Here is a 25,487-nt window from a genome sequence, read left to right as displayed (position 1 = left end):
TTTTCCTAATTTTTAAATTTTGTTAACTTTGTCAATATGCTGAATATGAGATAATATGTCAGGGTTACTGACATTGTACTTTAACTACTCTACTTTAACTACTTAGCTACTTCAAAGAGATACCTTAAAGATTTCTATAATTATATTTGAGAAGCTAGCCTGTACAATAACAAATAGTATCATATTCATAGCTGCTCCTTCGCCTATGCCTTGAAGACAGGCAGATCCTTTTCTAAGAGTAAGAGTTCCTGAACTTCTACAACTTTCCCTTTTTACAAAGTCTGTAACTATGATGGCAATGCTCTATCTTACCTATATAGAATATTTGACAGTGTCTCAAATCCCTCTTCACATGTCTTCTCCGAGGGCATGTGAATGAATATATAAATTAAATTCTAGGAACAATTCTGCATTTCTGAAGACAGACGTGCAAATTAAAGTAAAAAATTAAATTGGATTCTATAAAAAACATCGAAAATGAGAATGGAGTTCCAGAACTTAATCAGATATGAGCTGATATTTAGCTTGGAGACAGATTCTAACAATCATTTCTATGGAAGTATCAGATTGTAAAAGAAGGTCAGCTCAAAAACTGAATATTGGTCTAGATACTAAGACAGAAGCAGGACTTAGAACAATACATACTTGGTGTAATATTATTCTGCTGAAAATATTATGACATGATCTTATGTTCAAATTTCATGTATAATCATTTTTCTACCACAACAGACTGAGAAATTAACTGATTGATGAATATTTCAAGATTATGTTTATGAAGAGAAATGCCAATATATTACTTCCCAACTGTTAAGAGAATGATTTGTTTGCATATACCTCATTTCCCTCAGATTAATTTCTTCACAGAGTTGTAGCACACCTCCCCCCCCACACACACACCCCTGACAAACTAAAAAGTAGGCAAACCTTGCTTCCCACTCTTATTCATTCTTTCTAAATGTCTTTGCTAATGCCCGCTGCCCTACTTAATTCTTCCTTCCTGTCTTTCCCTGAAATTACAAGTACTTCCTTAATTATTTTCCTTATACTTTCCACCCTTTCCCTCTCTTCACTGACCTTCTTGAGTAGTTTATATTATTCATTTTCTATTCACAAACTAACACAATTTTTAAAAAATTACAAATATGAAATCCCCACCCATTGTCTGGTCATTGTGTAGTTTTAGGCTTCTCTTATCTCACAGAGAGCATTGAAGTGGGGGTTGGTGTGTGTGTGTGGAAAAAACAAAACAAAACAAAACCAAAAAACTAGTAGATCTCTGACCAGAAGTATAAATCCCCAGTTGGTTTGGAATAATTCAGGGGGAAGTGATGCTGAGAAAAGAGGCAAGGAAAAGATGAGAGGACCCTGGCTCTGGTGAACAAGCTCCAGCGGATGCAGGGCCTAAAGACTGACAGAACAAAATCCCACTGAGTATAAGCAAAGAGGCTTTCCTCATGGTCAGCCAATAAATTCTTTTTGTTTGTGAAAGATGTATCCCATCTGACATAAGGTTGCCATTTAAGCTCCATCTGTCAAGGCTAACGAGTAAATGGGATTTTCTTTCACTTTGTTTTTATTATTTTGTAGTTTTGAGACCACACCTAGGGCAAATATCTGAATATGCCAAGAAAAACAAAAGGACTTGGTAAAAGGATTTAAAAACATGTAACACTCATTTATATTTGATTTTTGAAAATAATACATAAAAAAAACCTAGACATAGTATTTCATATTTCTACTCTTCAGAGAACCCAGTCCTATATACAACTTTTATCTGTCCAAATTCTATATTATAAAAAAAGAACAATCCAGTTGCTTAATTGAGAAAATATATCCTTCCCTGATGCTTGTTAGGAAACATTCAGACTACTGTTGCACATCATATAAAAAGACCTAATGGACAAAACATGCAGTTTGAAACTGTGCTTTCCATATGGCTTAGCACAGTTGCACATTTTTCCATTGCAGTTATCAGTTTATTTGGTGAGTTTAAATTTAATAGTTTACTTAACATTGCCCTTTAAAAAAAAAAAATCAAAGACTTTTAGGAATCAATTGATCCTTTCCAAGCTATCAGAGCTTTGCTTCAAACTTGGGGAAAATTAAGAACAAGAGTATACAAATGAATGATGCAAAAACAAGAAGTTTTTAAAACAAAAGCAAAACTCTCTCATATGTAAACTCATTAAAATTGTAAGAAGATATTTATAGTATGTGTGTGTATTTATTTATATAGTTTGGTTTTGATTTTTCTAGAGAACGGTATATAGAAGTATTTTTATATATGCATCTATATGTATATATGTATCTAAAATCTGAAATCTGTAAGCAGATATCTGTAGTTATTTAACTTGACATAAGACTATTTGATTTATGCCAACATCACCAAATTCTGCAATAATTAAACTCACCTTCATAAGGTTAAGTAATACAGTCCAAAGTATGGTAGAATCAGAGAGCCCGAGTTCATAATCATATTCTTGTCACTTTACCACCTCTGTGATCTTGGACAAAACACCAACATCCCTGTGACTATATATTCCTCATTTATATTATGAGGAGGTTAAACTCGATGGCCTTTGATGTTCCTCATGATGCTACAATTATATGATTTTTAAATGTTTCTGGTTAGGAAAACTAGTAAGACATATGAATCAATGTACCTAATTCTGGGAATAGCCACACCTGAACTTGCATACACACCTTGACTCCACACATTTTGAGTCATTAAATACTTTCTGTTCAGAATTAGAATCCTATCAAAGTATGAGTAAATATGAAAAAAATGTGAGTTAAAATTAGCAGGATGCTTTTTTTTTTGATTCTCAAAAAGGATCTGTTTTAGTTTGTTAGGGAGATTTTTTTTCTCCATCTGCCTTTTTTAATGTTATCCTTCTGTTTCATATTTTCTTTCTATGTATTTCATTCATCATCCCCTTTCATGTCTATCCCCTTTTATGTCTTGATGTTAGTGCCTACAAATGCTTGAGTGTCTTTCAAGAACTTTTTAATTTAGGGATAAGGAATAAGGTGCTATCTTTTTTTCCTTGTTTATCTGCTCTGAGTACCTTAGTTCCTAACTTTCTACATCATTATTGAAGTTTTTCTATAGACTGGAATCTTGTCTTAGATACATATTCAGGTTTGTATTTTCTCTTCTTCTATTTTGGGGAATATGTTATGTTTGTTGGGGTTCAGGACATTGTGTTAATTCTTCTCCTTAGTCAAGCATTCCATAAATATTTATTAAGTGCTTACAACTTGTCAGGTACTGACCTAATATAAGCAGAAAGAAAATCCCAGTCTTTTCTAAATGGGACCTAAAAGAGGTGAAGTCCAAAGTATAGCCTGGAGAGAAAAATCAGCCTGAAGGGAAAACAAGTTGCAGGTGGGGGTTAATCCTCCTTAATCCCTATATTCCATACTTCCTTCACACAAGTGGGAATTCTGGTGACAGATTATTTGAGCAATCTGTATAGTTGCTCTGTTCTATCAGTTTTTACTATGTAAAACAAATCCCTTTATTTCTGGTGTCTCAGTTTCTTCATCCCTTCTTTTCATTCCCTACTTTATTGGATTTCCATGAAAGAAGCTCTTTGGAAAAAAACAAAGCATTATTTAAATATGAGCTATAATGATGATCTGAAATGATCACAGAGGAAACAAAGTTGTTTTTTTTTTGTTTGTTTGTTTGTTTGTTTTTCTGTTTGTTTCTACTCCCCCACCCCCTTAGGTCTAGCCCTTCAGTGGGCTGAATTAGAGTAGCTGTATCTTCTGTCTTTAGCATAGACCCATAGGATCACAGATGTAAGTTTAAAAGTACATTACTTTCTATAGTTCCTTATAGTCTTTATAATCCCTAGTCCAATCTTCTTATTATCTGCATAGTCCCTTATAGCCTTATACTCTCTAGTCCAATATCCAAGCCTCATAGTTGAGGAACTATTGCTTAAGAGAGTTTAGGATACTTTCTGGCCAAGACCCACCTTGCTCTCGTTTGGGTCCTGATTAGCTCAGAGTGAATGTGACTAGCAATTGTTCCTGTTTGGGCCAGAAACCCAGAGGGTCTTTCCTTTGAAGATTTTTTTTTTTTTTCCTACCTAGATTTTTAAAAAAGCCATTCTGTGCCTCATTTCTTACCTATCCTTGGGCATTGTCACAATCAAACTGACACTTGTTAAAGACTTTAGTTTAAAAAGGGGAAGGTTTCTCACTACTTCCAGGGCCATGTCGTCATACTGATCTGTATTTATCCACTGGATACAGAATGCTGGAGACTTTGCATAACTCACCCTCACTTAAAGCAAATTCATTTGCAAGTCACTGCATGGCCTCCCAGTTGCTTTCAAGAACAAAGGACAAACAACACCACACATATAAGGCACTTAGCACATAGCCTGGTGATTAATGAATATTTTTTACCTTCTTCCTTTCCAAGGTTACTTTCACATAGCTTGTAACTATCTAAAGGGTGTTTGAATAACCCTAGTTTTTCAAGACTTCAGTCATCCTGATTTATTTCTTGTTACTAGACGCAGACAGCTTTGGAGGAGAGGTTGAAACTGGTGACTTTGCACAGCCCTCCCACACTTAAATGCAATTCCTATACAAGTCAAGACATCCACCTCCAGATCATTGGTCCCCCTTTGAGAAGGAAGGGTAAACAACAACTTGTGAGTATTATAGCAGCTGCCCCACTGGGACTCAACCTGTCAATTATAGTTGGACAACAGCTCCTCCTTCCCACTCTCCCTCTCTTCCTTCCTTCCTTCCTTCCTTCCTTCCTTCCTTCCTTCCTTCCTTCCTTCCTTCCTTCCTTCCTTCCTTCCTTCCTTCCTTCCTTCCTTCCTTCCTTCCTTCCTTCCTTCCTTCCTTCCTTCCTTCCTTCCTTCCTTCCTTCCTTCCTTCCTTCCTTCCTTCCTTCCTTCCTTCCTTCTTTCCTTCCTTCCTTCCTTCCTTCCTTCCTTCCTTCCTTCCTTCCTTCCTTCCTTCCTTCCTTCCTTCCTTCCTTCCTTCCTTCCTTCCTTCCTTCCTTCCTTCCTTCCTTCCTTCCTTCCTTCCTTCCTTCCTTCCTTCCTTCCCTACTTCATAATTCTCAGTGTCATAACTCAGTTAAACAGGAGGTGAACTATGCCCACAGACTACTCTTGCCTTATGCCTGGGTGAGAGAAGAGAATCCAAAAGAAGAAACTTAAGCTCAGTTAGAATCATGAAAACAATCATCTGATCTAGTTTATACCTGTATGAGAATTTCTTTCCATTGGAGATACCATCCCCTCATATTATCTTCCAGCATGTCTTATCATATAAACTCTTAGATAAGACTGACTATACTCATTGCTTCTGCTTTCTCTTCTCTGATTCACTTAAGCCTTTGCAATCTGACTTCTGTCCTCATGAATCAGAAACTAGGTGTGGAAACAGCAGATGCAAAATGAATTAGGGGCAGGGATTTTATTCCTGATTCTGTTTCTGAGCACCTATGCAAATTGTCAGAACCTCAGTTTCCTCATCTATAAAATGAGAGAGATGAATTACATAATCTAAAAGCCCACTCCTAACTGTAAAAACCTGTTATATTAATTTATTGTGAAAAGATTCTTATAAATCCATTGTCTATTTGCCATCATTCAACCCTTGGGAAAATGGGGTGATTTGAAAAAATAAGAGGAGACTGTAGGAAAAGGAGTGAAACTTTTATTCAAAGCTTTCAGCTCCTACAGAATAGGAGGAAAAGTTTGAATGTACTTTTTATAAATTTAAACATTCCCCCCCCCAAAAAAAATCAAATCTTAGGTATAGTCTTTGGTAGACTATCTCACAGACAACCAAAACATCACTGTCATCTATAGACTAAAGTGGCAAATAAAACAGTAGAATTCTGCTCTGGAAGACATTTTTACTATCAACTTGACTATTTTGGTAAAGACCTCATTCTTTGTAAGCAAGCTGAAAACCATGTTGCATTTTTTAAAAGGAAAATGCTGGAAAATCCCTGTCTTCTCATTCTATTATACAATTGTCTCTGAGGAATTACTGCTTCCAAGCTTCTTTCCTTCCACTAAAAAAAATAAATAAATAAATAAATAAAAAATCTGTGTTTCCAATTATTTGCCTCCAGATGTGCTAGCTTGCTCACTTCCAAGTTGAAATTTTCTGTGTGATTCTTTCCTAAGTTTCAAGTCTTTCTAGATCTATTTCTATTAGTTCTGTCTTCACTATGGTTTAGGACATTTCCTATGGAATTCTAATCCTGTTCCCTAGATCATTTTGGAGTACAATTTCACATTGCAGAAAAGTTGCAAAATCCTGGGAGCTGAAGGGCATGGATTTTAGGTAGTTTTAAAAATATTTATTTATTTATTTATTTTTTTTTTTTAAATTTTTCTGAGGCTGGGGTTAAGTGACTTTCCCAGGGTCACACAGCTAAAAGTGTTAAGTGTCTGAGATCAGATTGAACTCAGGTCCTCCTGAATTCAGGGCTTGTGCTCTATCCACAGCGCCACCTAGCGGCCCCCTTATTTTTTATTTTAATTTATTTTATTTTTTGCTAAGGTATTAAATGTTTGAGGTTGGATTTGAATTGAGGTCCTCCTGACTTTAGGCCCATCCACTGGGGCACCTAGCTGCCCCTAGATTTTTTTTTTTTTTTTTAATCACTGCTGTTTTATTTTTCAGCTTCTGGGACACTAGTCCTTCCAAACAAACCTAGAACCACCAATATGAGTAATGACAAAACATAATAGATTTAGAACTAGAAGGGAGGTTAAAGGTCATCAAACCAAATGTCTTCATTTTATATATAATGAAACAAACCCCAAAAGGTAAAGTGATTTGAGAAAAGGTATACAAGTTGTAAATCTCAACAGAACTCAGTTCTTGACTCCAAATACACCATTCATTCTAATGAATCATGATATATAGTTCCTCTGGTATTCTGTTTGGGAAAGATTCTTTAATTTGTTTAAATTTTTTAAAAAATCAAATTAAAATTTTCTTCAACTTCCTTTTATAAAATTTTGTTCAGTTATGTCTTGCTCTTCATGACAACATTTGGGTTTTCTTGGCAAAAATAATGGAGTGGTTTGCTATTTCCTTCTCTAGTTCATTTACAAATTAGGAAACTGAGGCAAACAGGGTTAAGCAACTTACCCATTATACAGCTAGTAAGTGTCAAAGGCTGGATTTGAACTCAGGTCTTCTTGATTCTAAGCCAAGAATTCTATTTCTTGAGCCACTTAACTTTACCCATCTTTACAAACTAGTTAAAATGATTTGAGCTTTGAAGAAATGTGTGCGTATTTTCCCATAGTAAAACACAAGAGTATCAATTTTGTAACTACCATGTTTTCTTTATTTATCTTACTTTGGGGTTCTTGAAAATGCCTTATCCAATTTTGTGTTTCTTGTGATTAAAAAAAAAATCATCTTATTTAGTGAGGATTCATGGTGATTCATAGTGAGGGAAGAATGGATTCTGTGAGAGTATGAAGACAAAGTTAACAAAGGGAAAAAAAGAATGATTAATTGAATGAATGAATGAATGAATGGATGGATGAATGGATGATTTATTTATTTATTTACTAAGTGCCTTCTTTGTGCCAAACAATGTGCTAAATTCTGAGATAAAAACTTAGAAAGTACCTACCCTTAAATAGCATATATTCTAATAGGAACAGAATATACAGCTAGGGACCAACAATCAGGCAAAAATCAATACAATCTTTCTAAAGGATTTGGTAACACTGATTTGTGACCTGACTCATCCTTACTCTGTTGCTAAACTTGATATTGAATCACTTATGTCCTCTGAGCCTCAGTGACTTTTTCTTTAAAAGGAAGAGTTGGGGGCGCAGTGGATAGAGCACCAGCCTTGATTTCAGGAGGACTCGAGTTTAAATCTGGTCTCAGACACTTAACATTTCCTAGATGTGTGACCCTGGGCAAGTCACTTAACCCCAGCCTCAGGGGGGGAAAAAAAAAAAAAAAAGGAAGAGTTGGGATAGGTGAGCTCTGTTTTCAGTTTTTGATCAGCTAAATGTACATTGGATAGAGTGCCAGATCTGGAGACAGGAGGACTCATCCTTCTGAATTCAAATCAGTCCTCAGATATTTTCTAGCTATATGAACCTGGGTAAGTCATTTAACACTGTTTCCCTGCATTTTTCATCTATAAAATGACTTGGTGCAGGAAATAGCAGCCACTTCAATATTATTGCCAAGAAAAACCCCAAAAGGGTTAAAAGAGTCAGGTATAACTGAACAAAACATAATTTTTAGGTTTATGATTCTATTTATCTGGAAAGACAGAGGAACTTTAGGGACTGAATCAATCCATAATGATGTTTGTTTTAAATTTTTTAAATAAATTATTGGTAAAACAGAGAGGGGACATAAATTTAAATTACCCTTGTTGAATTAAATTTAGAGAGGTTAAATTGATATGTTCAACATAGTTTTCCAAGGAGTATAAAGTTATCAATAGTAAAATAAAGGAAAGAAGAATTGTTTATCCACCACATATATGATTGGAATAATGTAAATAGTAAAGATTAGTTAGAAATACACTTTCAAATCCATAATCTCAGCAAATAAAATTACTATAAACTTTGGAACTAAATTTTATTATTGTACAGTTACATTTTGCTATTTTTTTTATCTATTTAAAATATGTCATTTTGTTTTGGAAACCACCAAGTGTCATCTGTATATCCAGTGACATTTCCAGGAAGCAGTTATATTTTAAAATTTCACCCAACATTAACATTTAAAATCTAGTGAACAATTTTCTCATAAGCAGTATGATGTGTGGAAAGAGAATTTTGATTGAAGTCATAAGACCTGGGTACATATGCTAATTCTCACACTGAATTTTGTATTACTTGGATAAGTCACATGATCTCTGAAAATAGACAATACAATATGCTATATTATTTTGCATTACTATCTATTATATGACATGATATGATGAATTCATCTTGGCAATTAAAATCTTCCACGATGTAAGGAATCTAGGTGACTCAGTAGATAGAAAGTGGTCCTACTTTTTAGGGTGAGAAAGACAAGTTCAGATCTGGCCTCAGATACTTAATAGCTTTATCCTGGATAAGGGATTTAACTGTCCTGTGACTTAGTCTATTTCCTCTAATATAAAATAAGGTCATAATAATACCCCCCTAACCTGGTTGTGTGAAGATCCATAAGTTATCATATGTAAAAGGCCTCGTAAATTCCACAGTTAAAAATAAGAATCTTGCTTGCCTATCTACTTTTATTTCATATTATTCTCTCACACACTTTTTCTATTTCCACCAAACTGTCCTGCTAGCTGTCCCCCATCTATGAGATTCCATTTCTTCCCACAAGCATTTATTTGCCTAGGAATGACAGTTAACACGAGGAATGCAATCCCCCTTCACCAGTGAATTGCAGGCTCCCTCACTTCTTTTCAGTGTACAGCCTAGATGCCATCTCCTTCAGGAAAAGGTTATTTTTAAATTTTTATCTCTCCAGGTATGAGCATTCTTCTCCTGTTTAATTTCCTTTGTGTATAATTAGCATTTATTTTTATGTGTACATAGTCGAAACTTCCAGTAAAATATAAGCTTTTTCAAATCAAGGTCTATCTTCCTTTTTTTTTTCCACATTCCCATCACTTGCATTGACTAGTATAAGCAGTAAATAAATGTTTGTTAAATTGAAAATATATTTTTATTTTGTACACACAAATACACATATACATATACACTATATATATATATATATATATATATATATATATATATATATATATGGAGAGAGAGAGAGAGAGAGAGAGAGAGAGAGAGAGAGAGAGAGAGAGAGAGAGAGAGAGAGAGAGAGAGAGAGAGAGAGAAGGAGGAAGAGGAGAGAGAAGAGAGGGAGGGAAGAAAAAAAGGGAGAGAGAGGAAGGAGGGAGGGAGAGAAGAAGAGACAGACACATTTACACAGAGCGACAGAGACAGAGATGGATTCAGAGATAATAAATAATAAGAGCTCCTGGAAGAAGATAGCATGCTAGAATGGAAGGTCTGGTGACCTAGGAATTAGAAGCCTTAGGTTTTATTCTGAGCTCTATGTATAATAGCTATGTGGTTTTGGTTTAATTATGTAATCTCTTTAAGTTTCCATTTCCAAGAAGATTAGAGTATCAGATCTCTAGTCATCTTTCTAGCTCTAAAATCTTATGAAAGCTACTCTTTCTGAGTTAATTTTAGAGCTTTATTTAGTTGGATTATAGTTATACAAGTTTATTTTTCCTGTATAATGGTCACAGATATATATATTTTTACCATATCTTATAAATATAAAAAATCTTGGGATTAAAAAAAACACTCTAAACATTCTTTCACTTACTTTTACTATATATGATACAAAGAGAAAAAAAAAAAAGAGGTGAAAACTTCTCTGAAAAGATCCAGATAAACCATAAGAACATCTTTACACCTGGGTGGTGTTGCCTCAAAAGAAGTCAAAGAATGCTGTAAACACTGCCCAAATACAATTTATAAAAATCTGTGTCAAAGAACAGGTGTTACTGTTGAAGAGATGAATTCTCTACCTCTTCAGCCCACACTCATAAATTTTGAACTCATAGGCCTCTAAATCAAATGTACAGGGTCCATGCAGATTTATGTGTCCTTTATTACTTTCCTCTGGGAAAAAGAAAAGGCAGATCATACATCCACATCTTGCCAGCTGTTGTAAAACCATAGACACCAAGACATAGAAATGGTCTGGATGCCAGGCCTCTTGGTGGCTTTTCATTGTACAGATGTTCCAGCACCTGGCTGTTGATGGCCACTATTTTACAGCACTTTTTGCTCTAAGTTGGGGGTTTGGCCATAGCACTAGCATTCCAACTCCAGATGGCTGTTATTACCACATAATTATTTTTAAATCTGATTTTTCTTTCAAATAATTTACTGTTCTCAAATGTCACCTCCCTGCACAATACTGCTGAGATCAAACCATCTTGGTTCTGGGTCTACAGTTAAGTTAGTACAAGAGCGACCTACTTTATAGTGACTGACAGGTCCTTGAGTAAGCTTATATATTGGAGTGTCTATGTGTATGTATATATACATGTTAAATCAACATTAAAATTATATTAAACAATAAATCTTTTGCTAGATTAATCTGACAAGTATTTTATATTTTAATTACAAATTATTATCTTGGCTATTTTAAAAGAAAAAAGAAAGAAAGGAAGAAAGGGAAGAAAGAAGGAAGGAAGGAAAGGTGGGAGGAAGGGAGGAAGGAAGGAAGAGAGGAAGCAAGGAAGGAAGGAAGCAATGAAAGGAGGGAGGGAGGGAAAATTAATGGAAAGGAATGGGGAAAAGAAAATTTAGAAATTTAGAAAATATAGGAAAATTATTTTGGAGAAGAGTACATAATGAAAAAAGTTGAGGAAGCTATCATATACTGAATTACAGAGTAGAGATAAAGATCTCTATATTATGTCATCACACACACATCATATCACAAGTATAGTATCCCTGTACATACATATATACAGATATATGTGCATAAATATGCATTGATGTGCTGTTTGTCTTTACATGTTTTCTAATCAAGTTTGCTAATTGTTTTGGAGAGTTTGTGTGTATGTGCATATGTGTGTGGGTGTAATTACGTATATATGTAGAAGGATAGGGGGTGAGTCTAAATTTGTGATTTCATTAGTGCAAAGAATACCTATTATGGAAAATCTCTCAACCAATGCAACTTCACTTTAATATATTCTTTGAGGGGCAGCTAGATGGTGGATAAAAAACCAGGAAGACGAGTTCAAATCTGATCTCAGACATTTAACACTTCCTAGCTGTATGACTCTGGGCAAGTCACTTAGCCCCAATTGCCTCAGCAAAAACAAATAAACATTCTTCAAATGCATGGGACATTAAGAGGTTAAGTGATTTGCTTTTGGTCATATAATTAGTATAAAATAGAAGCAAGATTCTAATCCTAGTCTTCCTGACTACAAATCTGGCATTCTAACCACATACTATGCTGCCTCTTGCCATCACTATATCCTATTATGTTATGCAACTGAGATTTTGGCTTTAAGGACTTGGGAAAGAGATGAATTTCCAATTCAATGTGATTTATTTCATTATCTTTAACAAAATAATCAGACTATTATGTTTAATTTTCATTCTTCAGCAGGATGCTGTTGATGCTGACTTTAATTTAGATGCTTTATTTTAAAGGCTATTTTTAAAATAGTTTTGTAAACTAGGACAACTGAGCCCATCTATGTAACAGTGCATTTTCTGATGCATACCACCGAAAACAGGACTACTGTTTAGAATAATCTTCATTTTTAAAAATCCAGTAAGAACTACTTCTTGATGATATTCTTTGAATAGATAAAAAATCAGGAGACTTGGGCTCTTTTCCTGGTGGCAATATGTATTTATTTTGTGACCTCAGGACAATAATGCCTATCTCAAGTTAATTCTTTGGCTTGGTCATCAGACCAACATGATTCACTTTAATTATTCTTTTAATATTTGAGAACTGTTGTATTTTAAGATCCTTTAATAATCATAATATATCTTCACCATCCCATTAAAATGTTTTTACAGATTACAGATTTTACAGATTCACTTTTCATGCAACTACATTATAGGCATTAGTGGAGGAGGTAGAAAAATTCCATTTTTGAGGTTGGTGATTTTCCAGAAAGCTAATTCATAGGTATGGATGAACCTGAAACCACAACTAAAACTTCATGGAATCGAGATTTATAGGACCCAAATAAGTTTGTTCATTGTTTGGGGGGAACTTGTATGTGTGTTAATGCCCATAAGCATTTGTTTATAGGTATATATGTATATACATGCATAGGCATATACATATGCATATTATTATGTATTATGCATCTGCATGTGTGCAAATTTACTCAGTAGCCCAGTGTAATGGCCCTAAGAAATACATTTCCTCAGGCAATGTGCCTTTTGTCAACAAATCATAGTCTCTACTCACATTTATCTTGCTCTGCTTCAAGTCCTTCACTTTCTGTGTCACTTGGTAAAATCCATGGTTGATGAACAAGCTGCAAATTCTTTAAAGAATCCTCCTGTGAGAAAGTGAATTCATATTAGATACAAATGTACAGGCGGACCAATTGTGCATATGGGTGAATAGGTTGCATGAGCCAAACACTCCATGCTTTACTTTCACATCACTCTGGGTTGTTTTCCTCTTTGAGTTTATCTTTTAATGAAATTTAAAGCCTTACTATAGGGATTAAAATATTCTATGTGCATTTCCTGAATTAATATTTTATGTCCTTCTTGTTACTCACTGTAGAAGTGTAATAGTGCTAATTCCATAAAGAAACTCCCTTATAAATGAGTTCCATGTTTCTGTTTTAGAAACAGCCAGAATGAATTCTTTTTTTTTTCCAATTCACTAAATATTTTTGAGCCCCTATTAATGTATCAAGTGCAATAGAGGAATATAAAGTCATAGAAAAAAAATACACTATTTTCAAGGAGTTGGAAAATTTAGAAATTTAGAAAATATAGGAAAATTATTTTTATGGTTTTACAATGGAATCTTGTATAGCCTTTTTGGAAAAGAGTACACTCAATGGAGAAAAAACTTTATATTGGGGACCAGTAGGTTTTGGTAAATAGGTTTGATAGAGTCAGATTATATAAGGTAATGATGTCAAGGGGTTCAGGAAAATCTGAGCAAAAGTTCAATTTTTCACATTCAGTGAATCTGTTTGTGTTAGATCATTATGAGCTCTTCTCTATCTTGGAGCTCAAAATGTCCATGATTATGTTATTCCAGGGCATGAGAATCTGTAGAATAAAAGAAAGAATGACTAGGGAAAGATGTGAGATGTTTTCAGCTGTGCATGTCTTTTAGTACATCCAGTACCTTATGGATTATTTTCTTAATTAATTCTTCTTCTGGCTGTGCTTCTGACTGACCAAATTTTGCTGTTATGATTCAGCTGTCTTCTCACTCGGAACATCCCTCTGCTCCTCTGGCTCCCTTCTGCTATGAGTTCTCTTGGGGGCCTTCATTTGGAAGTTGAACACAGGCTAGTCAAATGAATACCCCAGAATCTCTTCTTTATTCTATAAGCCTGGACTTCCATCTCTGACTAGCACTCCATATACTCTAGGGATTGTGATTGGTCACACATTCACCATAATAACCTCAGCTCAGACGTGCCCCAATGCTTCTTCCCAACAATATTCATGTCAGAGTCCTACTTCCCAACCACTGTTTCCCATGGAACTCCAAATCTACCCTGAGCCCCTAGTCATCTGTTTGGTGAACCTGACTCAGATCTACCATAGTGCCACGCCCTCATATTTTCTACTTCTTGTTTTAACCATGTTGACTAACACAAGCCATCCTGGCCACCTCACCCCCACCCCAAATGTGTTGTCTTCCCCAATTAGAATGCTCTTTAAGTGCAGAGTTATTCTTGCTTTTTGTACCTAATATTTCCATTGTCTTAAATATAGTAATTGCTTAAATGCTTTTGCATTTGTTCATTCAAAGAATTTCATAGGTAATTTGTTCTAGCCCAAATCTAAATATATTTCTCTTCCTCTAAATTATCCATCAGACATAAATAATGATAAGTTCCCACAATAAATTGAATTCCTGCTAGATACCAAAGAAACACATGACATAACCTCCTTCTTCAGGAAATTATAATCTTGACATTTGACCTAATGTTTATTTTCATGTTTCTGATTTTTTTTTTTACTCTGTTTAATTCATAATTTAGGACACTTAATAGAAATGTGTCAGATGTTCCTTCCAATATACTTTTACACTAATGCTGTGTATCATTGTGGTAGATGAATAAAAGGGTGAAGAAGAACCTTGATTTTGAAAGTAATTTTTTTTTTTTGTAAATAAAAATAAAATCACTTTCACTTGTTATGACTTTCAAGAATAGAATATTTGAAGTTTTGTTTTGTTTTGGTTTTTGTTTCTTTGTTATTCTGTGCATTTTCTCTTTGATGAAATCAAACTTAAACCTTCTTGGGAATAGATAGGTTTGAAGTGATCATGAAAACAAAATTTTACATAAAAGATAAATCATTGTGAGCTATTTAGCCTTTGAACTTAAACACTAAGGCTTTCTTGTACCAGAAAAGACATAACATAAATCTGTTCTATGCCTCTTCTTATCCTAACTAAAGATATTAGGCAATAGTAGAGATTTTTTTCCAGCTGCAATGGCTTTGCTCCTAAAGAGATAAGCAACATTCAGCTTTTCTCTGTTTTGTAGTGGGTTACATAAAGTACAAAAGGAAATATTAAATGTCTGAAATCTGTAGGCTGGGAAGGATTTTTCTGAGCATTGAATTATTGGTTTTAAAAACATGATGAAACTCTTTCTATTGATAATTTTTAAATATTTTACTTCAATTCACCCTTGAACAGAACAAGTAATACAACACACCTGCTTGTGCTCACCATGCCAACAGGCGGGACTGCATGTGTGCAACAACTCAGATCAGCGGACAACTTGTAATTCTTTGTGATAGGGGTCATAGAGCTAAAATTGTGAACATTTTTAAAAAACTTAACAGCTGACATGTTAATCTTTGCTAACTTACTAAAAAATTGTTCTGGGACAGTCTTAAGCTGTGAAAGATTATAAACGTAAACTTTCAAAGACTTTTGGCTGATATTCCCATGGATTTCTTTTAAAGAGGATACTATTAATAAGAACAAAAAAAAAGTTTAAAAAAAAAAGAATCAGTATCAATATAGTACTTTAATGTATATAAAGTACCTTAGCCATAGACTTTGGCAACACTAAATATTATTTCAAATAAACCTCACAAAAACCCATAGAGAGGGACAACAGGTACTATTAGCCCAGTTTTAAAGATAGGGAAACTGGGGCTCAGTGTGGATAAACACATTGTCTATGGTCACACAGCTAGAAAATGTCAGAGGTAGACTTTAAAGCCAGTCCTTATTGACTGAAGGTCTAGCACTCAATTCACTGTAGTTCATTAGACTTTTTTCCTTAATCACTGTGAATTACAGTTAATGAAAATCATATGAGTGATTTATATTCCCGAGTCAGCACATTATTCTACTCTCCAATAATGTCTGTGTTTTTTGTTGTTTTAATGTTGGCATTTGTCAATCCTCATAGAGAGTTAATTCACAGGCTTTAAATACAATCAAGCAGGCATTTGTATCACCAAAGAAGTTGAAGATGACTTTCTTTCCTAAAATTTTTGCACTTGAATAGTTTATATCTAGCAAAACTAATTGTAGCTACCTATTTCTGTTTTAATTCTAATTATGACAATGATCTTCTTGAAAACTACAAGGGATCTCAACTGCTAAATCTGATAATTTTGTCTCAAGTCTTCTATATTTTTGTCCACTCTTTTCTTCTAGATACTCTTTCTTTCCTTTGTTTTCCAGAACACTATTGTCTCTTGGTTCTCCTAATTAGTTGACATCACTCCCTTTCAAAACCATTTTCTGCCCCCTTTTTGGGGTATGTCCCAAACTTCTTTTCTGGGTCTTTTATCTCTTCATGTGCTCCTCTGGAAATCCCATCAGCTACCATGAGTGCAGTGATCATTTTCCTGAAGATTACTCCCAAATTCCTATATCCATCTATAATATCTATGCTGAACAACAGTTCAAACATCATGGGGATTCATCACTAACTTTTGTTGCAGATACAGATTCATCTGGATGTTTTGCCAAGATCTCAAATTCAACATGTACCCCTCCTTCAAACTCCCCCATTTCTGTTGAGATTCCTACCATCATTTCTGTCAGCCAAATACACAATGGGAATGAACTTAACTTTTTCCCTTTCCTCATATTCAATCACTTGTCAAGACTTACTGATTCTCTCTTCACAACATTTTGTTATCCATACATTTCTCTCCACTTTGACTTATATGGTTACTGCCTTTATTGAGGTTCTCATCACTTCCTGGAATTTTCTAAAAGTTTTTTAATTGATTTCCCAGCATTTAGTTTTTATCCTCTCCAACTTATATTGCACACAGCTGCCACAGCAATCTATCTTCTAAAGGCATAGGCCTATATGGGTTACTCCCCTATTGCACTGAGATAGGATTTTTGATTGAGAATTTATGGAAAGACGGGATAAACAAACTGATTCTTTCTAATTTTTAAGTATTATGTTACTTATTGCCTGAACATAGACAACTGAACTGTCAACAACTGATCAATCAAAAAATGACTACCTGAAACAGGGCTAACTATTAAAACCTCTGAATTTGTTCTACTTACCTATGTAATTCTTCAGTTACATACTCAAGGGGTAGTCTGAATAAAAGGGACCATTGTCTTTAGTCTCTGAAATTTTGGTCCAAACTGATGCAAGAGATTCTCCTATAGATAAATTTAGTGTGTCTTTATCAAAACTTCTCTGATAGAAATATGATCTTATCACTATTCAGAAAAAATTTTTTTTTGCTATGACATTATACTTCTCACTTCCCTAGTATTCCTAAAATTAAAAAAAAAAAATTGAGCTAGACCTGCCAGGGCAAAACATACTCAGACATCTTCAGTAGCTTGTTATTTCCCAGAGGACAACAACAACAACAACAACAATAATAATAATAATAACAATAACAATAAGAATAATAAAACTCCTTTACATTGAGGGCCCTTCACAATTTGTCTTACTGTTACTTTTTCAGCCTTTGTTTATAATATGAATTTTTACATTCTAGCCAAACTGGAACAAACTTGTCCCAAATCTGCCATTTCCCCAAACTCACACTTTTCCATCCTACTTCTGTGTATTTACATATGCCATTCTTCATATACTTGGGGAATAGAACCTTCTTACCTTAACCACAAGGAACTTCACTTTCTTTTAAAGGTAGTTTTTGGTTCTATGTCTGTAAAGCCTTCTCTGATCTCCAGACTGATATATTTGTTTATTTTTTCCCTCTTTACTCAATTTATCTTGTACTATACAAAAGAAAGAGTTGTTCCTCCCTCACACAAACCAAATTATAAAAAGGGGACAGATAAGGAGGCATTAAACTAATTGTAAAAAATGCATCCAATACAAATAGTACACCTTAGTGAGGTACAAATGAAACCTCTATGAAATGCAAATGAATCCCTTCAGTGAATCAGAAAGTAAGGTCATAGGATAAAGAATGACATCACATGACACTGGGTGACTTTTAAAAGTAAACTCAATGAATACAGGAGATGAACTCTAAGAGGAAGAGTAGAAAATACTTGAATTTATAGAGAAATAACTTATAGAAATCTTGTGAAACTAGGAAAACAAATCAAGCAAAGGAAAACTCCACAAAGAATTGGACCATTTGGGACACTGAGTACATCTAGACAAAAACTATTCTGCTGAAAGACTTTTGGACAAAAGACCCTCAAGATAGTAATCCTATCTATACACTTGATCGTTTTCATGGGATCTGAAACCTTTCCATCTGGTTAGTGGAGAAGTCTATTTACCTTTCTTTGTTTTTCTTTATAAACAGTATAAACCATCCACATTTTCTCATCATTATTAAGAACACAGTTGGGAGAAGGTAACTGAGGGGCAAATGTCCCCAGAGAAAAGATAAGAGATAAATCTAAAAGTTGAGGTAGTTTATAAAATACTGTCTCTCTGAATAAGGGCTCAGGTTAGCATAAAGAAGAAAGAAAATGAAAGTGTTTATTCTGTAAAACCTATGTGAGCAAAGAGATAATAGTAGTCAATACAGGCAGTTAGGAAGTGTTGGAAAAACCTGATCAATACCCCCACCTCATCACTGCTATACTTAAATGTGTACATGTTGTATTTCCCATCTAATAAAATTTAAGTTCCTTAAGGGCAAAAACTTTCATTTTTTAATTTTTTAATCCAATGCAGATAGTATATCCATAATGCGTAATATAATGTCTTGCATGTAATAGTTGCTTACATTTATTAAGATTTGCTTTTTTAATATCTTAACATTTCAAGATGGATATCAGATTAATGGGACAAAGATGATAAATCTCCACTTGTATTTAATATAACATAAACAAATCACAGGAGCAAAATTTAGAAATAGAAAATGACTTTAAGAGATCATCTAATCTAATAACTTTAAAAATGAGAAAACTAAGATCTATGGAACTTAAATGGTTTGCTTGGATCCTATAGCTACTAAATAGCTTGAATTCAAACAGAGCTACTCTGAATTCCTATCTGTCCCTTCACATTCTGCATTTTCCTAGAATAAACAAGGTAGGAAAACAAATAAGGCTTTAAAATAAATCTAAGACCTTCTGGCTCAAATTACCTAGACTCCCATCTTTTTGATTAAGTGATTCTTAATAGAACAAACATTTTTTAGAAGCAAACTAGTATACTAAACCTCATTAGGCTGAGTGTTTTTACATAATACTTCTGTAATCTAAGGCCAGTGCTATCCAGCCTTCTAGAATTTTTTAATTCAGTCTAACAATCATGTATTAAGTAATTGCTGTATATATATCATTTTTTTAGGCAATGGGAGAGACAAATGATTTAGATGACATAGGGTCTCTGCCCTTATGACAGAATCCTATAATGGGATATTCCATTTATACAAAAACTTTTTCTTTTAAACTAGAATCATGACTTCATCAGAATGGGAAGATTTGAGTGAGGAACTTTCTCTACAAGGACAACAGATTAGCATCTGTTCTGCAACTTAGAATTTTAGAGATTTGTCTTACAACAAATAACTCATACTTCAGGAATCCATGATTTCATAATAACCACCGATACAGATTACAACCTCTACAACATTTAGCAATTCAGTTTTCATAATTTGCTATGGCTATAAAAGTAATCTACCATCTGGTGACCAGTCTTCTGATGTTGAACTTCTCTGTACTTGTCTAGGCAGGACTTCCAGTAATAGACATATATAATCCATCATTACACTTATAAGGAGGTTTTGTAGTAATGTAGGACTTTCCAGACCTTTCATTCCACTGGAAAGCAAAAGAAGAAAATTCTTCACAGAAGGCAGGATTGATCAAGAGTGTTGAAAGATGCCTAAAGTTCAAAGAGGATGAAGGCTAAAAAGGGCATTAATTAATAAGGAAGTAACTGGCATAATTTAAGGCAGGAATTTCAGAGGTAGGAGAAGAAACTAGATTTGATGGGGCTGAAGAAGTTATACACTGTTTTTTTTTTTCTTGACATTTGACAATGAAGGAGAGGAGATAGAATGGTAACTAAATAGGATAGAAGAAACTTTTCTTTATATCCCCATGTCTAGTACATGGAAGATGCTTAATAAGTACTAGCTAGCTGACTAATAGGAATATTTGTAAACAAATGGGAAAGATTTAGTAGAAAACAAGTTAAGAATGAAGGTGTAGGAGAGGCAGGTGGGAAGCAGTATATGTTAAGAGTTAGATTTATGTACTGAAACAGTTGGCAAAGGATGGATCAAGGGTACACATCAAAGGAATTCAATAAACAGATAACTTTTCCTAAGGCAAAAAGAAAAGCAGGAAAAATGTGTGGAGATATGAGGAGTTTTGGAGGATGAATTCATGACAATTCCTTTTAGATGGTCTCATTCATTTTAGTTAAGTAAGAGGTTATTATCTGGCCTAAACATAGAAGGTGGGCTTATGGGCACAAGCTTGCGAAGAAATAAAAACTTTTTTGAATTTTTAGGAATGAAAAATGAAATTTTGAAGAATAAACAATTACTCAAAATAAATTTAGCACTTAAAACATTTACTACAGTATTTAGCATTTTATTACTTGTTTTCCTATTTATGTCCTAAACTTATAAATACATTAAAAATTAAAACCTTTTAGTAATATTTCTGTAGCAAAGTCACATTTGATATGACCATATATATCCATTTGCAGACAGACAGGCCCTGATTGCAATCAGCTCCTTCCCAAGCTCTTCTCTGTCTTCACTATCAACCAAGAAAATATAAGGTAATAATCGATCATAAGATCACAGAATCATAACTTTAAAATTTGAAGGGTCCTTATAGACTATTACATCTCATTTCCTCTTTTTATTAATCAGGTGAATGAGGCACAGAGAAATTAAATCACTTGCCAGAGTTACACAGTTACTAAGTATATATTAAATGTTCTCTGTAAAATTGGATAATATTTGTTTTGCCCTGCCCTACTTATCTCCCAAAGCTTTTAAGAAACTCAAATTGAAAACTGTGAAGCAATATATAAATACATTATTATTATTACACAAAGTACATATGCAATCAGTTTGAAGTGAATTGTTATGAAAAATTAAAGCTTTTTTTTCTGACAATAGTGGTATTTTTTAAAAGCCCTGATGAGCAGATTGGTGGCTCAGGGGATAGAGTGCCAGACCTGGAGTCAGGAATTCAAATATAGCCTTAGATGTGTCTTTCCTCCATTTTCATTCTCATCTTTTCTACTAAATCTTTCCCATTTGCTAACAGATATGCCATAGTCAGCCATTTAGCTAACTTTTATTAAGCATTTTTTTATATGCTAGACACTATACTAAGAACTGAGGATACAAAGAAAGTTTTTTGTTTGTTTGTTTGGTTTTTTTTTTTTCTATCTGTATGCCCTGGGTAAGTCACTTAACCCCACTTCCTCCATCTCCCCTAAAAAAAAAGCATTGATGATGGGACTAGAAGCCATGGGTGAACTGTTTTTTACAGTCATCAAATCACAACTTTTCTAAGTTTCAGTTTCCTCATGGGCATAGAAATACTTATATTTCTTATATGTAATATATCTATAAGATAACATCTACATACCTTAGAAAATTCAAATTATCTAAGTGTGTAAATCCCCTTGTAAACTTAAAACACTATATAATAGCTAGCAAGTATAGTGCAATATATGAGCCAACTCCAACTTGTATTTAAGTTTGTTCTTTATCTTCCTCTTGGCATTGATTTAAGTTTAAATAGAAATACTTGATTTCATGTGATTACAATTTCTTTATGTGAGAATAAATTATGAAGGAGAGACTTTGATCTGAATGGAATTGTCCATTGTAGCAGGAATAGGAAGAAAAGAATGAAAATATACGCACTACAGCTTGTTGTTTTGTGCTGTTAGCACAATGACATGAAACACATTCAATAAGTGCTTATTGATTGACTGCTTGAGTTGTGTGTACTAAATAAAAACAAATGTTTACAAAGTCAGTTTTAGTGAAAACTGGCATAACCCAAAGGGGGAAAAACACTTTATTTTTAGGCTGATTTTCATAGCATGAGAGAAGACAACTAGAGTGAATAAAGCCAAAAGACACAAAGGGAAAAAGGCAGGCCAACAAGGCCTCTGTGGTTTATGACCGCCACTGCCACAACAGACTTTGAGATATGTGTACGTAATACTGAAAGTATTCATATTTGTAGACAGGAAATAGGGTATTCCAAATTCATTCATTATAACTTGTTTATAGTTTTGTTTTCAAGGATTATCATTTGTTAACTCAATTACTGACAACAGTGAAATTATGTAAAAATATTGGGTGAGTCCAAAGATTGAGAGAAGAAAAAAGTGCTTTGACTCATTCCCACATACTTGGGAAATTTAAGCATGTTAGCTTGCTGAAATGACTACAGAATTCATCCCCGTTCCTCCCCATAACAAATAATTATAATAAAAAATTAAAACAAAAACAAAACTCTAATCATTTTGCTAAGAGCTAATCATTATTCTTTTACATTTCACCAAACTTTGTATTAGGCTGTGACTTATTTAATCAGTTTTGTCCAAGTACTATACAAGGGAATCCTTATTTAATTTCAAAAGAAAAGGATTCTTTTGAAAAAAAAATCCATCATAACATGATACAGGATGGTGAGATATGGAAGGATGCTCAGCCATTACATTCAGAATTCTAGGAGTGGGATTAATTTTCTCCTAAAAGGGCTAGAAGTTTGACTAGCATTTATTCTTTAAAACAAACAAACAAACAAACAACACATGTACTTAATCAATTCTTCCATATTAAGAAGGCAATTAATCTAAAGAAAAACGGCCATATTCATTCTCTCTCTCTCTCTCTCTCTCTCTCTCTCTCTCTCTCTCTCTCTCTCTCTCTCTCTCTCTCTCTCTCTCTCTCTCTCTCTCTCTCCTCTTTCCCTCCCTGCCTGCATCTCTGTTTCTGTGTGTGTGTGTGTGTGTGTGTGTGTGTGTGTCTCTCTCTTCCTCCTTTTCTCCATATTTTTTTAATTGCAGCGGGATGTGCTGTTTGCCAGGGAGCAGCTAGATGGCACAAAGAATAGAGTATAAGCCCTGGAGTCAGGAGGACCTAAATTCAAATCTGACCTCAGACATTTATGAGCTATATGATCCTGGATCTCAAAGAGAACTTAACATATTTGCACCTCCATGTAAGCAAACACTATACTTCTTCAATCTTCTCCTAACTTTCTATACCAAATTAATATCAGTTCTCCTGCCCTATCTAGCTTTTCCTGCTTCGAACTTCTGTTTTCTCTTTTTGTTTTAGTTTAACTTAAGCCTTTTTGTATATTCTCTTTCTTTCATTGCAAGCTCTAATCTCCATCTTATTTTTACAAAGGCATTGAAAGAATAATGGGGAATTTTTTCTTCTAATTCTTGCTAAATTCAACATTGATCATGCAATTCCCAAAGAAGCAACATTCAGGAAAAGAATAACCAGTCCTCATAACAATAAGTGAGAGAGTTTTGACACAACTAGTTTTTCCTGAGAAAGTGTTAGGAAAAGAAAACAACCACTAAGAATTCTATCTAGCCAGACAGAGAAGTCCTATTACACACTCCTCACTTCTCCAAAAAAGTTTCTTGATTTATAGCCCCTCAAAGGTCATGTAAAGACATTTTCTCTGACTTCCAACCCAACATCCAATTAAGTCAGATAATTGAAGTAGGGTAGGGATAGTAAGTAGGTAGTGGAATAGTCCAACTATAACAATTTTTGAATATCTTGTAGCCCTAAAATTATTTATTATAGACACTCATACAATAATTGGAGGAAGGAAGGAAGGAAGGAAGGAAGGAAGGAAGGAAGGAAGGAAGGAAGGAAGGAAGGAAGGAAGGAAGGAAGGAAGGAAGGAAGGAAGGAAGGAAGGAAGGAAGGAAGGAAGGAAGGAAGGAAGGAAGGAAGGAAGTGAGGGAGGGAGGGAGGGAGGGAGGGAGGAAGGAAAAGAGGGAAGAAAGAAGGGAAAGAGGGAAGGAGGGAGGGAAGGAAGGAATGGAGGGAGGAAGATCCCATTATGTGATTAGGATTCTGGTTATTAACATGATTAGTACTGAGAATAGTTACAATACACATTACAGGGATGATTTAATGCAGAGGGGATTTCCATTATGGAAAATGAAGTCTATTGCTTTTGCATGTCTTCTGGCAACTGATAATGCTTTTGATAAGATGAGTATTATTTATAACATGTTGGCAGTGGAGGCAAACATTAAGTCAATGGACAATTAATAGAAACTGGTTTCAGGCTGCCTTACATTTGTATTAAAACTCACGTCTTCCATGAAGTTTTTCAGTGAGAGTCCCCTACTGGAGGCTTCTCCCTAAAGGCAAACAGGAAGAGAAGTTGAAAGAAAAGTCAAGATGCTGATTGGAAAATGAAGAGTAACAAATTGGGAGGGGGTGTGTGTGGAGGATCAAGGAATAATTCCATCTCTTCAAAACTTCCTCACTTCCTCAGCTGGTACACATCTGTGTTATGATAGCAGTAAGGTAATTTAGTATTCTCTCTTACTCTGAAACAAATGTTAACTCCTTCCATGATCATTGAACATCATGTGGGGGAAGAGTGGTTCTCATATTCTAATTTACACTTATGAGGGAGTACCTAAACTTTAAGATTTTAATAAAAGATTTTTCAGACTAATCTTATAAACATAAGGATCAGATTTTGTAAATAAAACACTATTAATTCAATGATTAGATCAGTTATTTTGTCACATATTATCTAAACTTAAACATTTTAAAGAAACAAAATGTGATATAAGCCCATTTTCGGATAAATTTAAATAGTAGATACTCCTAAAAGTTAACATAGGGATCTCTTTTAAAAATCACATCACCATTTCTCTAATATATATCTTGGTCTTAATTTCAATGTTATGCTTTAACTAATAAAAATAGTAAAACTTTTGAATTGTGTATGTTTAGATAGTAAAACCTTAAACAAAAAGTTATATTTTTTGACTGAGACATTAGTTTATTTAAAATGTCATGCAATAAAATATCTGCTAATTAGCTATTTCCAATAACAGGTCTCATTTCTATAGTTAATGAGGAGCTACATGACCCTGAGGATAGAGTAATGGGTTTGAAATCTGGAGGATTTATCTTGCTGAATTTACAAGTGGTCTCAGAGACTTACTAGCTGTGTGACTATAGGTAAATCACCTAACACTGTTGAACCAACCTTCCCTATCTGTAAAATGAGCTAGATAAGGAAATTGCAAACCACTATTG

The 25,487-nt window shown here is 34.2% G+C and overlaps 1 protein-coding gene across 12 annotated transcripts in view; it reads right to left on the bottom strand.

Moving 5' to 3' along the window:
• The window catches only part of C1H8orf34 (chromosome 1 C8orf34 homolog), a 391,674-nt gene that overhangs the window by 13,435 nt on the left and 352,752 nt on the right, over positions 1-25,487 (bottom strand). For 6 of the 12 annotated variants that reach the window (XM_074278849.1, XM_074278841.1, XM_074278845.1 and 3 more), the window contains 2 exons: positions 24,506-24,571; positions 13,009-13,102 (listed from right to left, as the gene is read on the bottom strand). In XM_074278849.1, the coding sequence (XP_074134950.1) occupies positions 13,009-13,102; positions 24,506-24,571 (160 nt within the window). The remainder of the gene's footprint in view (positions 1-13,008; positions 13,103-24,505; positions 24,572-25,487) is intronic. The other 6 variants (XM_074278851.1, XM_074278850.1, XM_074278842.1 and 3 more) reach the window with 2 other exon arrangements.

The sequence above is a fragment of the Sminthopsis crassicaudata genome, chromosome 1 (genome assembly GCF_048593235.1).
Source record: "Sminthopsis crassicaudata isolate SCR6 chromosome 1, ASM4859323v1, whole genome shotgun sequence".
Taxonomy (NCBI): Eukaryota; Metazoa; Chordata; class Mammalia; order Dasyuromorphia; family Dasyuridae; genus Sminthopsis; species Sminthopsis crassicaudata.
The sequence above is the reverse complement of the archived record's forward strand: the minus strand, read 5'-3'. Positions and strand labels throughout refer to the sequence as shown.